The 14,943-nt window shown below is 45.2% G+C and overlaps 1 protein-coding gene across 1 annotated transcript in view; it reads left to right on the top strand.

Annotated features, from left to right (window-relative positions):
* The window catches only part of LOC311486932 (inositol 1,4,5-trisphosphate-gated calcium channel ITPR1-like), a 60,886-nt gene that overhangs the window by 22,871 nt on the left and 23,072 nt on the right, over positions 1-14,943 (top strand). Inside the window, exons 36-39 of the mRNA XM_084542954.1 lie at positions 5,988-6,117; positions 7,728-7,912; positions 14,136-14,319; positions 14,640-14,902. Coding sequence (XP_084399080.1) covers positions 5,988-6,117; positions 7,728-7,912; positions 14,136-14,319; positions 14,640-14,902 — 762 coding nt within the window. The remainder of the gene's footprint in view (positions 1-5,987; positions 6,118-7,727; positions 7,913-14,135; positions 14,320-14,639; positions 14,903-14,943) is intronic.

The raw sequence follows: 14,943 nt of genomic DNA, 5'->3' as shown, positions 1-14,943 counted from the left end.
TATAAAATGAGGGTTATGGGTGTCACTGCAGAGGGCACATGTTTTAAATGTCAGTGCTGATTAATGCTGGTGGAAAGAATCCATTAAAGGTGCTAAACTAAACTTGTTTTTTAATAATATAAGCCAAATCTTGAAAAGTCAAGAAGTCCATGTTCTTGTCTCCCTCCTCTCGCAGCTTTCTTTCTTAATAACACTCATCTTAAGCTTTCTGAGGTCGACCTTCAGACATTTTTCTAGGAGATTATAATTTCAGAATTTCTGTTCCTGTTTCATTTCCTTATGTGCCGTAGCACAGCCAAAGATGACCCTTTTTAGTCTTTTCAACCGGTCATTTGATTACCGGGGTAATTGAGCCTTTTCAGTCTGGGCCTATCAGGTTCGGGACCTCCTGACTGAATAATTCATTGTAACTGGGTCAGCCTTAAACCTTAAATTCATTTCAAATCGTTAACACGCAGTTTGATCGGATCCTTTTTGCGTTTGTATGTATTTTTTATTATGTGAGCTTTCTATTAATTTATTAGAAAGCATATTTAAATGTTAAACTAGTGGCTCAACTCCCCTTTTTCTCCCCTTTCTGGAACTTTTACCCATATCATATATATTTATCATCCGTTTTGGCTCAAACTAAACATGAAAGTTAATTCTTCACCTTGTAAGTAGTAGTTTGACGTTAAAAAAGCCATACCCAGGGTCCACATTAGCTCTTTTTTCTGTAAGATCTGTGAGGAATACTAAGCTTGGATGTCAAAAGATTAATCTCCATGAAAATCATAGTTTTTCTCTGTTAATAGAAACTTGGAAACTCTTAAAAACGTCGACGGTTGAGACTGAGATGGACTTGTTTCCTAACTTAATATGTACAGCCTACTCAAATCATTTAAACTGATAAATACTGAAAGCACGCATTGTCAGAGCAGGAGGATCCAGGCCAGAAGGCAAATAACAGCGTGGGGTGAAATACAGGCCAGTGGCACAATAGCCACTTAATCAAGAGTGTAGCGAATAAGGGAAGTGAATAAATATGTTAGCTGGGGGAAATGGAGAAATTGTCGGAAAGGGTCTTTCCAGAGTTGCCAGGAAGCATCTTTCTCTGTTATGTCTGTGTTTTATTTTCCCTCCTCCCTCCGCTCCCTCCTCGTACGCGCCACTTGATTCTGCAGCGATGGAAATCCCCAGCTTCCACGAAAACGAGGCTGTTCCCACAGAGGAGCACTTTGTTTCATCTGCTCCTCCGATATGCAGCATCTCAAGAATGTTACACACTCACTCCCCCTCCCCTCCCCACCTCCCCTCCCGTCCCGTCCCAGCACATGCTCCGTGCCACTCATTCATGCACATGAACAACAGGGCGCCGTGCCCTGACGGATGACTGTCAGCGTGTCTTCGGGTATTTTAGAGGGAAGACGGGCAGGACAAAACCCCAACTTCCCCTCAGCGGCAGCAGAAAGATAAACTGCCATTATGGCTGGAGCCGTTACGTAACCCAAGTGTTTAACCTGCTGCTGCTCTCTCACCACCCCACCCACCCCACCCCGCCTAAAAAAACACCCACCCAAAGATCTCTAGGAATCAGTGCAGCTGTCCGTTTCACTGCTGTCTGTCAGACCCCTATCATACTTTTAATTGCTGCGTGCCCAGTCTGTGCGCTGGGTTTTTGCTCGACCAGCCAGGGTGATGAGAGAGCGGGAATTCAATTTTCACCCATTAATGAGAGCCTATCTCACTCTTCCCAAAATAGAAACGTGATAAAATGTGAGCCAGGGGAAAACAAGACTTGACCAGCCGGCCAGACTCTCTGTCAGGCCCGATCATATCATCAGCCGCATGGGTTTGTTTCCTCCACTTGCGTGTCTTTGTCTGAATGGCAGAAAGGGCTTTAAAGAGGTCACACGGAGATGATGTCTCTTTCTGTCTGGGGACGTAGAAAGGTTTGCTGAGGATTTGGATGAATCCACATTGAGCTGAAGGTTATATAAGGAGCTATTTCCTTCTGTTTGTGCATTCTCAGTCGTGTTTGTCAGTCTGTCCAGCGCTCCTGTTCAGTCTCTTCATTATCTTGACCAATTACCGTTCGTAATTACTGCTTCCTTGTGTTTTCTGTGGATCCTTTGGCAGTCGTTATTGTTTGGCCTTTACTTTTCTTAGCAATGCTTTCCGCTCTTCCAGTCTTTACTTTAGAGCCACTCCCATCAGTACCTCTGCCAAACTGCCTCAGATAGCCTCCCCGTGTCCTCGTTTATCCTCATGCTTGCCGCTGAGGGTGAAAGCAGGCTACGGGCTGCTGTGTTTGTTTGTCCTCAACAGGGGGCGCTGCAGACATTTCTCAGCACCTCGCAGCGCTGTCCCAGTTCCCTTAACTTAATGCCGCACGATTCTTGGGCTCCAGCCAGCTCTCAGGCAGCAGTTACATAAGAGCCAGCAATGTTTTCTCTTTTTTCTGTGTTTTTCTGGAAATTTAAACTCTCCACTGATGTGTGACCTTCAGCGGTAATTGGCAATAAAAGTGCAGCAGGCACGTCTTCCAGTTAAGACAGGAGCAGCGGTGCACCTCGGTTTAGACAATGCAGTGTAGACATGTGGTGGGAGGGGGTGGGTGGGAGGGGGACATGGGAAAATCAGGACTTACTTTTGGTGGTGAATGGGCGCTTCAGCCAACCCACCACCTTTTAAGGTTTGAGCTCTGCTCTAGGTTCAAGGCCAACTCTCTGTTGTCAGCAGAAAGCTACACCAAACCCTCCGTCTGGCCTTTTTTCGCTGAAGTCTATTTTCTTTGAAATTTAAAAAGTTTCCTTGATGATGATGGTGATGATGAGGAAAAGCAGCACTCACTGCGTCTGGCTGCTTTGTGCAGTTCGGGCTAACGGTCTTAGTTATTCCAGACAGGGTGCTGCTTTGATTACTGCCTGCCCCGCCAGAGAAGATGCAGCAGATTTTTTTATTTTCTCGGAGACTTCCGTGACCTTAACTGCCGCCGTATCGGCACACGGCCTGAATCCCGTTTAGTTTATTTGTCTGGCACACCTGGCATTGCCTCTGTGGAGATTTTATCACACATTCTGAGAAGCACAAGTGGAGCTGACGCAGGCAATGATGGGGTCAAGAGGGATGATCTTATTATACCGGATAAAAAATTACACATGTTGACTATAAGGTCAGATTTCACAGGTTACAGTTACAGCAGCTAATTTTTACCTAATTTGAATCAGACTTGTCAGGGATGAGTGCTACATATACAAAGCTGCTTCACCATTTTCTGTGGAAATCAATATGTTGACATTAACTGATGTTTGATTTGGGGAAATTCCTGTCCAGTTGCACAATTAATCAGCATAAAGCTGCATGACTAGAGTGGAAGATGTACCCGTGTTAGGCTGCATGTTTGTTATTTGGTTTCTCACATTTGCTGCCCCCCCCACTGCCGTGACATTTTAACTGTCTGTGTGACTACACGCTCGAATGTAGTAAGTGATTTGTTTGTTTTATTTTAGTTTTTCATTAAAACTGTAAAGTCATTTTAATAAATCTAATAGAAAAAAAGGGAAAAGGGGGGAAATTGTGTTTGTATTGGAATTACAATTTTACTTTTTTACCTTTGATTTTATTTTGCTCACATGTGCATTTTATTTCAACAATTTTTTATTTTTTATTTTATATACATGTTTTATTTTATATTTCCATTCTAAATTAGATTTGAGGTGTAAACTTACATCTGTTAATCAGGGATTTATTTATTTATTCCTCTTGAACGCTGCTGTGTCCTTTTTTCTGTATTTAACTGTATTTTCCTACTGTGATTGTCATCGAGTTTAAAAATGACTAAATCATAAATAATTCTCCACGTCGAATCGACAAACGTGAATGTGCAGACACGGGACAACAGAATACCGAACACACCGAGTCTTTGCATACTTTTTTGTTTTGCTGCACACAGAGCTTCTGCTTTCTCGCTGCACCAGATTAAGGCTGCTTCTCATCCACGCTTGTGTCTTCAGGCTAACCCCATAAAAACTAATTACATGGGAAAGAAATCACCGCAGCATCTTCTTGTCTGCTTCCTATCCGCCCCTGCTCTCGGCAGTGTCCCGCTGTGTATGTCGCCGGTCGCGAGCTGTCAGAATCTAGACACAGATATCAGTAGATTGCTAGATAGAGTTTTTTTTTCTCTCTTTGGAGGCAGAAGCTACATGACAAATGCAGCGTTTTCTAACTCTGACTAACACCATCCTTTTATTTCCAATCAGCTGGCACCTCCACCTGAGCCTGAAGTTCCTGCTGAGGTGTGTTTAAGAGCCATTATTGATCACCACTGCTCAGAGATCATCTTCCACACATTTATACGCTCACCTCCACACCCCGTTTACATTTGTGCTCGGTGTTTTTAGCGTGTCTTTATCTCACCAGATAAAAGACACTACCCACCCTCATGCGTTTCCTCTTTCGAAGGCCCCTCATGCATCACACCCCATCACTGCTGCCTCTGTGGATTTCATATCATTTGTGCCCTTGTTTGCACACCACCTCTCACCTCCACTCATCCTTTCTCTCCTCCCTCCCTCCTTCCTGCCTTCCTTCATCTTTCCTTCCAGCTCTTTGCGTTTTGAGCAAGGTCCAATTTCCTGACCTTCTTTCAGTGGGGTGGCAGTGAGGGTGGAGGGGTGGAAGGGGGAGGGGGGGGGTTGAAGTCATGGGCGAGGTGTTTTTCCACGCCATATCAGTGCTTACAGTGTGTGTCAGCAGCTCACGACTCTATTATGTAACTTTTTTTTTCCCTCTTTCTCATGGCTTGTGTTTCTCCCCCTCCGTCAGCTTGTCGTCCTCTCGTGTAAATAATTCAGGAGCTCTCGTCCTTGTCACTGTAAAGTAATGAGGGAGTCGCCACATGCCAGAGAATACAGCCTACAGTCTGAACTTTTATTAGATGAAGGGGAAAAATAAAAAATAAAAAAGTGACGACGACGTGAAATCGTAGGTGTTCACAACGAGCTGTGAAACAAACTCTCTTATAAATGATCAGTCCTCGGTAGAATGAAGCCTTGCATGAGTCAACCTCACATCTTCCCTGACACAACCACTTCCCTCTTAACTGCATGATCGAATTTGCACCCGGTTTCCTGCATGCTAGTAAAGTAACTAATTTGCACTGTATTAACACGCTGTTTTGTTTTCTAATTATTTTTCCTTTCCAACTTTTTTTCTTTATTTTTTGAATTTCTTTCTTCCTTTATTTATTTTTTCTTTATTTTAACGCTTTCTGCTAACTCACCTCACCTTTAAGGAGCTTGATCCCAACCAGCCACTGAAGCAACTGGAGGATCAGAGGAGGGTAGGTACAGTGTTTGGTCTGGTCCAGGCCTCCAGGCCGTCTGAATGACTCCCCTCACAGTCGCACTGCTTCCACAGCATGGCACGCACTCACTCCCCTGTCAGTTATACAATAAGTAAGATGTGAGAGAGATCAATGGCGGGGATGGGTGGGGGCATCAGCTCTGGTTGTCTCTGACGGCTTGTGCGATGTGTTGGACACGGAGGGGTCATGTAGTTGACGGGGCCGCTGTGATTTACACCAGAACAGTAAAGGGGCAACGCAGAGGTCCCAGTGTTGCCTTTAAAACATCCTCGACTGAGGTCAGATGATAAGGGTCCAAATGAAAGACTGTGCTCTTCCATTTTGTCAACTTATGTTTTGTTTTTAATTCTATTTATAATTTCACTCGCAGTGCGTTAAAACTTTATTTTATCATCTTCAACATCTCTGAAAGGACCAAAATAAAGAATGGAGAAAAAAACAAAGCTGATGATGAAGATTTTAAACTTTTATTTTATTATTATGTCTAATGTCTTACTATTAAACTACTCTATAAGTGTGAGTTTAATCTTATTCCATGGTTTTGTAAAGCTAAATTAGCACCGTAACTTTGGTCTACGGCTCAGTTTCTGAGAAAAGAAATCTGCGTTCTCCAACTAACATCCGTTTTCCCTGCTAGGGCGAGGCTCTGCGGCAGATTCTGGTCAATCGATATTATGGGAATGTCAAAGCTGGCCAGAGGAGAGACAGCCTCACGACCTTCAGCAACGGGCCGCTTGCTCCCGGAGCACAGGGCAAATCACCTACAGGTGTGTGCAGCAGTACAGTACGTGTGTGTGTGTGTGTGTGTGTGTGGTTATAGTCATAATGATAAATGATTCACTCTAGGAAACTGGGCCAGGGCTGCACCGAGCTCCACGCACAGCACAGACAAAATTAAGTTTTTAGTCATGCGTTTGAAATGTTACTGAAAGTTAAAATACAGAGGGTCGTCCTGTATGGGTTTACTGGCCAGTCAGGACAAAAGGAAGGCGCCAGAAACATTTAAACATGTACTTCTGAGCTATTCAGAAGTCTTTTGTGTAGTTTTAACCAAAGATTAAAAAAAAAAAAAGTGTATTGATTATCTCCATGATAATCTAGCCTGCGTTAAGATTTTATCAGTAACCAAAATTATGCTTTCACCCATGTAAGGTTTTCTTTAGCTTTTATGATAGATTGATTAGTTTTTTTACAGGATAAAACACTCCTCATGTGTTGGATGGATTTATTTAAACTGATCATCAGCTGTCAACATTATTATTATTATTATGATGATGATGTTTTTTAAATCGTTTTTAGTCAAGTTACGATTTTACAGCAAACTGGTTATTTTGAGTTTCACTCATGCCGGAAATGTTAGTTACCCAGATTACAAAGCAAAACAAATGAAAGACGTCAGTGAGGATTTTTCCAGTGGGTTGCAGTAAACACGGCGTGGATCGAGCTCACGGCCGCTACAGAAAACGATTGATGCTACAAACCGAAGCGGTGTTTCTGTCTCTCCATCTATCAATCAGCGCTAAGTCGAGACTGACATTCACAAATCTAATAAAGTGTTGCTAACTGACATTTATTCATTCCAGTGAGTCGCTCGTCGCAGAGATGACTCATATATCATCAGTTTTGGAACGGAGAGGAGAAAAAAAAAGAAAAAAAAGTAAAAGTGGTATTATTGACAGCCGTGGCCTTGCACTCCATTAAGCCGTTGGACCTCGGCTCGGCCACCGAGCACGCTGGCTCTCTCCTCGGCATAACGTAGGCCGTGTTGTTGCCAGGCGACCGGAGAGCCAAGCTCCGTCTAGAATGGGATGTGTTGTTGATTCAGTGGCTCGCACGGCCAGAGATGGCTCTGATGGGCGCCGTTATCTCACCAACTCTTCCCTGGCCGGCTCGGCTAGCCAGCGGTAGCAGCAGTTAAAGTATCTCCATGGATTACAGGCTCATGTTGTGATGTATTCCTGTGGCTGTGGCTGAATGGATAGAGATGACACCTGTGGCTTGTTGAAAATATCAGGACATGCAAACCTGATTGGAACGATGTGATTAAAGCATCTCTGTGGTTATTGACTGCTGTGCTTTGCTGAACAATGAAAGTTGCTGTTGCTGCAGAGGACTGTTGCTAATCCCTCTTGAAAGTGCACTCGCTTTAATAATCTGAACACCTAACTCTGATGTGTTTTGTTCTCAGCATCCTGCACTCTTTGTTAGCTGAGCTAGCGTAGCACACATTGTAGTTATTCATTCTGGATAAAGACGTCCATGAAGATTAATAAAAGTATAATGTCAACGGTCAATCTCAATATCTGTACCCCTTCTGGTATCTGAATGCTTCAGTATTAACATGGAAGATAATCAGTTTCCCTTTCTGTGGCTCCAGTTGTCAGCTCTGGGGTTGGCGGTCGAGGGGAGCTGAGTTTGGCCGAGGTCCAGTGTCACCTGGACAAAGAAGGAGCCTCTGATCTGGTCATTGACCTCATCATGAACGCCACCAGTGACCGGATCTTCCAGGAGAGCATACTGCTGGCCATCGCACTGCTAGAGGGAGGAAACACGGTCATCCAGGCAAGTACGGGGTTACTGGGCTCAACTGAAGGTGCACACTTCTAACCTGCTGTTACATAAGAAAAGGATTGACTGGACTGCTGTCGATGCATCAACCTGGTCATGTTTTAAAAGGTAGACTTCACAGCTGGGTGCGGATATTGTCCCCGTGTGTCTGAACTTATTGATAGTAAATGTTGTGGAAAAAAAAACAAAAAACGTAATATCAGGCCATGAACTACAAAGGAAGAGGATCCGTAGTCTGCTGGGAGAGGTCCAAGCTGCACAGCCAAACACGTCATCGCCTCCCCGCAGCCAGCCCAGGGGTTGCTACGGCAACCCTAACTCTTTGCAAACCTCACAGAAAGCAGAGAGGAGTGCGAGCCGCCGTGTTTGCTTCTGCATTATTTCAGCTTTGCAGGGTGTGTGCGGCTGTGTGTACTAGAATACGTGCACGCATGACTGTGAGTGAGTGTGTGTGTGTGTGTGTGTGTATGTGTGTGTGTGTGCGCCGCTCAAAAAACTGTCTGTCAGAGTATTCTGGTTTTGTGGTTTGTGCATGCGTGCTCTTGTGTGTTGTCTTGCATAAACAGGACCGTTGCATAATGGGCTCATATTTGCATAGTATCGCTACCTGACTTCCCAAAGAGTACACAAAAGCACTCACATGACTCCTGTTACATAAGCCGCTGCTTGCCTGTGTGAATGACGCCCCGAGGCACAGGCTTCTTAACATTCCTACCGGACTCTTAACTGGGTCATGCTTTGCTGGTGGAGAGCGGGCAATAAAAGGCGCAACCCTTCAGAGGCCTCTGGAGAGATTCTGGGGATTTCAGACACTCTGCTGCAAACTGGGGAAACACCATTCCCTGCTCTCTCAGGACAATGCACTTATCTGACTTACTGAGTTGTCACTGAATTACCTCACAACAGGGCATACTGCAGACACCCAGTGGCAGCTCATGAAAATGCCAAAAAACCCTTTTGTTTGCCTAACTACTACAGTTTTTCTCTAGATCTGTGCTGAGGCAGTCTCTTACTGTTAAAAGGAAAACTTGATAAGCTGCTCATAAATGAGCTCGCTTGTTTTTTAAAGACTTTTTCTGCTCCTCCGGCGATACACGGGGACAAGCGAGCTTTGTTGGAGAATCACGTATGATCCGCAGTAAATTTACAACATATCAGCAGATGCATCACATTTCCTTGTCTTACACAACAATTGGTTGCCTGCTCCCCTTTTAGAACAGAAGGGTTCTTGTTGTCTTAATGAAAAGCAGGACAAAAACATCCCCGCAAGATTTTTCCAAGCTGGCTGCTTGTTTGTTTTCAAGGTAATCCGGGCCAAGCCAACAAAAATGATGAGGGGGGAAAGTATAAGAGAGAGAAAGAGAGAGAGAGATTGAGAGCTCTTTTCTTGGCTTCAGAATGAATCATCCGGGGCTTTGAGCTTTGTGCTATCTTGACTTGATACGGCGGCCTTGAGGAATAGGGTAAGTGTGTTAGGACAGTCCTGCCAGCCTATCCCCAGCTCTCTGTCTTAACCAGGGCACCACAGCTCCCTATTTTGTCCTCCCGCGTTTAATTGAATCTTGTATTTAAATGAATGCCAAATCAGGTCACATAATCTCCTCTGAGCCCATGAGTCACTGAAATGAAATTGCATGAAAGAGCTTCCATTTGCAGTATAATGCAGTGGGTGTCTGAGACGTTTCCAGGCAAAATCACACACCGTCCTCATGACGAGATTTGCCGAACAATAATATAAGAAGACTGATGACTAGACATGTTGCTTATCGTGGAAGCGTTTGCTAACAGTGCTAACAGATGTTAAGAGTGTTACATACACCGTGAGAAGCCAGAGGTTTGTTCTTTGTTCTTGCAGCTTGTTCCCGACACATCAGCCGCGCAGAACGTTTTTCTCGCGTCGTCTCGTATTACTGTTCTGTGATTGGTCAGACATTGGAAGTGGGTGTGGTTGATGTGGTAAAGCGGAAATGCTAGCCGCTAATATCCGCTAATGTGACTGCTAATCTCTCCTGGGTAGAGATCATACTGTGTGTGGGTGCATGCTGAATGAACGGCGCGATCCAACGGACACGGTCGTCAAAACGACTGGCCAAGACCCAACTCCGTCTCCAGCATCTCCCACAATGCTTAGCTTGTGTGATGTATGCTGCAGTGGGAGGGGCCTATGAGGACTTCCCTGGAGTTTGGCACTTGAGTTTTAAGTTTAAATTACCTGACCAAAACAAACTTTTGTGTTGTTCTCACAGCCGTAGGACCGAGAACAAATTTCTTGCCTCTTGCAGAGTATGTAACAAGCTTTAGTGTCACACTGTTTGGATCTCTGGGCAGTGAGTCTCAAAGGCTCACCTTGTAATTACCACTGATTGCCATAGGTGTCGCCAAAGAGTCAATGTGGTCATCTTTGAGATTGTCTCTTTAAATCCTAGTAAAAGCTGTTGGCATGTCAGGTGACATTCTTTACAGTAAATGCAGCTGATCCAAGTTATTACCAGAAACTGAGAACACGTCTTGCCCTGCCAATTTATGCAAACTGTGTCTCGTAAAACTCAGCGTGCAATCACTGTGCAATCTCACTACTTTACTTTAAACAAAGCCTTTTTTGCTTATCTAGACATCTGCACATACACTAGAAGTGTTTCACTTAATGTAGCATAACTGAAACACAGGCATGTTTCACGTGGTAAAGCTGCCATATTCATGCTTAGTTGGTCTAAGTAGGAAAAAGGTTTTACACTCGTAATCTTGTAAAGTTTTTTATATTTAAAGAAGAAAGGTCTCGACTGCTCCTTAGCCGCATGCATATGTCAAACATTAGTTACCGACCTACATAACTTGCCAAAAATAGCTGAAGCCTGCACAGCTCGCCATGGACAAGATAACACGTTGTGCGACACGTATGCTTACACCCTCCAGGTTGCTCAGTGATAAGCAGCAGAGTGCTGGGACCCTCCGGAGGTAACCTGGCACGTAGCAGACACACACACACACACACACGGCGTACCATAGTGTAAAACCACACTCATCAGTACACCCCATCAGCACATGCACACATGCAAACACATTGCAAGATATACTTGGAGGCTGCAGAGCCTATTCCAAACACAGCCCTTAGAGACAGAGAGAGAGTGTTTGTGTGTGTTATGTAAGAGTAGAAGTGTAAAATCTCTGCTCCTCCCATCCCGCCATCCATCCGCCTTCTCAGCGCTGCCTGGCCTCAGATCCCTAACTGTCACAAGAGCAAACAGGTGCCACCTCTCTTACTCAATAGGCCTGTTGTGGCACGCCGCTACCCTCATCCCCTTTCCAAACCCCCCCCCCCCCCAACCCCCCTCCCCGTCTTCTGGGTTCAAGTTCACTTCACCACTACCTCTTGGAAAGCTTTAAAAAGATTCTGTAAAGTGAGTTTCCCGGCATCAGAGCCATCAACATATCTGCTCTCTTTTTAGCGCACACTGGCACACAACTTTTATATCATTCAAGAAGCCCCTGCTATGTATAGTCACAGCCGTGCATATCCATCTTTTTAATGTTGTTGTCGAAGTTCTTTATAGACTTTGCATGGCCGGTTGCCTGCGCAGGTTTCTGAGAAAACACGATCACGTGTATTTCGCTTTGATTTAAACCAACTATTTGGCAGTCTTGTCGTGGCTTCAAAGAACAGATCTCCGTGGATACCGGCTGGGCGGTGGCAGCGCACGCAACCGAAGCCCTCCAATAGGCACAGAGATGGCTTTGTCACTCACCAAGGTGTCAGGCTGCTAAGGCGGGAGACGGATAAAAAAGAAAAAGGAGAGCCGGTGGTATAAACAGGCCTTACATAACCGGCCCGTGTTGACTCCAGGAGGCTGGGGTGGCAGCTGGAGAGAACGTGGAAGTGCAGAATGAGAAGGAAAGGAGGCCCCGCTGTGCCACCGTGTTATTTCTGGAGAACGGGAGACAAATTATGAGTCCACGTAAACCTGCTGGGCTGAACATGACTGGCAGCAGCAGGATGAGCACAGCTCCCAGGAGGCTTAATGACTCAAGAGTCTAACACGCAGAGGGTTAAATCCCCTCAGGGGGAAAAAGCAGAGGCTGATTGGCTGACTGACCATTTTCTGTGTAGAATGACTCAGCAGCCTGTATGGATAAGAGGGGGCTACTAAAGTTGTTATCTGGACTTTTTTGCCTTATGTAACATGAAATGCATCTTTGAATCACGTCTTATCTCATTACACAGTCGCTCATTTGCTGTCCCAGTAACTCCCTCGCGTCCAAACGCGTCCAGTTGTTTGTTTTCTTATGTTATCTAAGGGTCACAGGCTAACCAGCAAACTTTTGGAGAAAATAGTATGTCAAAGGTCTTTTTTCACCCGCCCCATATATCTAGCATTCAACATGTTGACTATGAGAAGCTTAACGTGCACCGTCGTTGAATATTATAAATGTTATTCACTTCTTAATCTTTAATTAAGATCCAAACAGGAAAGTAGCCCACGCTCAATAAGTGATTTACCTATAAACATTGCTCTCATGTTTTATTAGTAGGCCTAACGCTTCATTTTTGACTAAATTATGTTATTTTGGACATGTGATCCTGCGCTGACAGCTAATGTTAAACATCCAAAGTTCAAATGATTTCTTTAAACCTGTGATGAGCCACTCCGTGCAATCCTTTAAGCCACCTCCTGATTATTTTTTAGTTGCTTCTGCATCACAAACACCGGGTTTGATTGGTTAAAAACAACAACTGTGCAGACGGAGCACAGGGCAACAGTTGCCGCATGCTGTTTCCTTTTTGCATATGCGTCATACGGGCGTTAAGATAATTATTTCCTCCACGCTGGTGAAGAAATTGGGTTTTTAAGGCCACAGTCATGAGGTCGGTTTAATATTGTAACCCTGTAAAGATGCTGTCCCAGACCTGTTTGGAGAATTATGCTTGCTTGCATAAGTCTCGCTGATAATCAGATTGCTATCAGCGGACGGCCTCATCTTGTCAACAACATGATGTTAGCAGCTCGAAAAAACAGGCAAGAAGAAACTGTTGCATAAACGGAAGGAGGAAAACAACTTAATTCATTAAGTGCTCCTCTTCCCTCAGGGCCTGGGTCAGGTGATTCTGCAGAGATTCTGTCTCAATGGGTTCCACTGTTTCATATTTTCAAAGCTTTTCTGTGATATGTTGCTTCCATGAACTGTGCTTGTTTGCGTGTTTCCCCCTGTCACAAACTTAAGTGAGTTAAGCTGAACCTGGAAAGGTTTAATCTTACGCAACAGGCTTTCAAAACTGCCCCAGAATCTCTGTATGTGATAATTCCCACTTGCATCAATGACCCCCTCCTCCCTCCCTCCCTCTCCAACCCCCAACCCCACCTCACCTCTCCTCCCACTTCCAGACCATTCCTCCTCCCTCTCGCACCACACGCTCACTCCGTGCCGCTCTGGCAAGGAAAACTAGGGCAGGGTTTTCCTCTTTCCCTCTTCCTCTCTCTCCCCCCTGCTCGCCTCTGTAGGCTGATGTAACAGGGTTAGAGTCGAGGCGCTGTGTGCCCTCACTGTAACCACTCAGCTGATTACAGGTCTTATGTAAGGAGGGATTGTTGAGAGGAAAATGGGACAGAACATATGAGCCTGTTGCAGAAAAACAAGCCTCGTACAAGGATTTCAAACAAGACTGCCCTTTATCTAGCAGGACATGTCCTTGCTCACACTGGCTTCATAAGGCCGTTACTCATGCCTCTCTGCAAGCAAAGCAAACTTCTCCACTGCATAGCTGAAAGGCTCGTGCAGGAGAAGACTTCAGGTGTTGTCCCCTGACACAAATCTATCCGCTGTTTGTTTTTGCTGTCACTTGTGTGCGTAGTCCTCGGTGTGCCAGAGGCGTGTTGAGAGTTCAAGGGACAGAGAACAGATAGTGTGGAATCAGGTGAGCGTGGTGCAGCCTTACGTCATGCTTTCCTGGCTCTGTGAGAGGAGGCTTATGTAACTTCTTCAAACCAAATCTTCGGCACGCAACGCTGCATAAAAAAACAGTGTGGCGGTGATAAGAAGTCGCTGCAAGAAATCACAAATGTATTCTCACTTAAAGAAAGAAAACATGGCTGGTAGCATGTTGGACCATGTGGGGTTGAAATACATTTTAATTTTGTTTAGGCATCACAATCATTCTTAAAAAAATGAACATAGCAGAAAAGAGTGTGTAAACTCTGGAAACTCTTATCTTCATTTCCTCCAGCGGTCGTTCTATCATCGTTTAACGGGGGACAACAAGTCGGAGAAATTCTTCAAGGTGTTTTATGAGCGGATGAAGCTGGCCCAGCAGGAGATTAAAGCCACTGTGACGGTCAATACTAGCGACCTGGGCAGCAAGAAGAAGGATGAGGAACCGGCGGACAAAGACACGCCGGCACGCAAGAAAGGTCAGGGCTCAGACGTTGGCATCGAAACACAACAACGGGCTGGAGAAGTGCTCTGTACTGTGAGCTTTATGCTGCTGCAAAACACAAATAACGTGGCCGTGGTTTATGTCTCTTAATGAAGCATTTAATTGTAAAATCTTATTTTTCAGTTTGATTCAACAGGTGTTTTTTTTCTCTCTTGCATCAAACGACGTCTGTGCATTTTCACCAAGTATAAAAATCAGTAGATGTTTCTAACATGTCACACCTGCATTCATTTGCAACACTTGTCTCACTGCCACTGGTCTGTGTTTGACTCACTCTCCTGCACCTGTGGTTAGTGAAAGACGTGCCGGTGGTGGCAATGGTGACCGAGGAGGTGAAGGAGCAGCTAGTGGAGGCCTCCGCCGTCACCAAGAAGGCCTACACAACCTACCGCCGCGAGGCCGAAGCCGAGGAACACCAGGCGGCTGCTGACGGCGCTCCGGTCCCCGCGGCTGACAAGAGCCAGGAGGAGGGCGAGATGAGCGTCATCATCACCATCATGCAGCCCATCCTGCGCCTCATGCAGCTGCTGTGTGAGAACCATAACAGAGATCTGCAGGTCAGCCATCGGACCGAGCTTTTGTTTTTGCCACTCGTTGC

The sequence above is a fragment of the Chelon labrosus genome (assembly GCF_963514085.1).
Source record: "Chelon labrosus genome assembly, chromosome: 4".
Classification (NCBI taxonomy): Eukaryota; Metazoa; Chordata; class Actinopteri; order Mugiliformes; family Mugilidae; genus Chelon; species Chelon labrosus.
The sequence above is the reverse complement of the archived record's forward strand: the minus strand, read 5'-3'. Positions and strand labels throughout refer to the sequence as shown.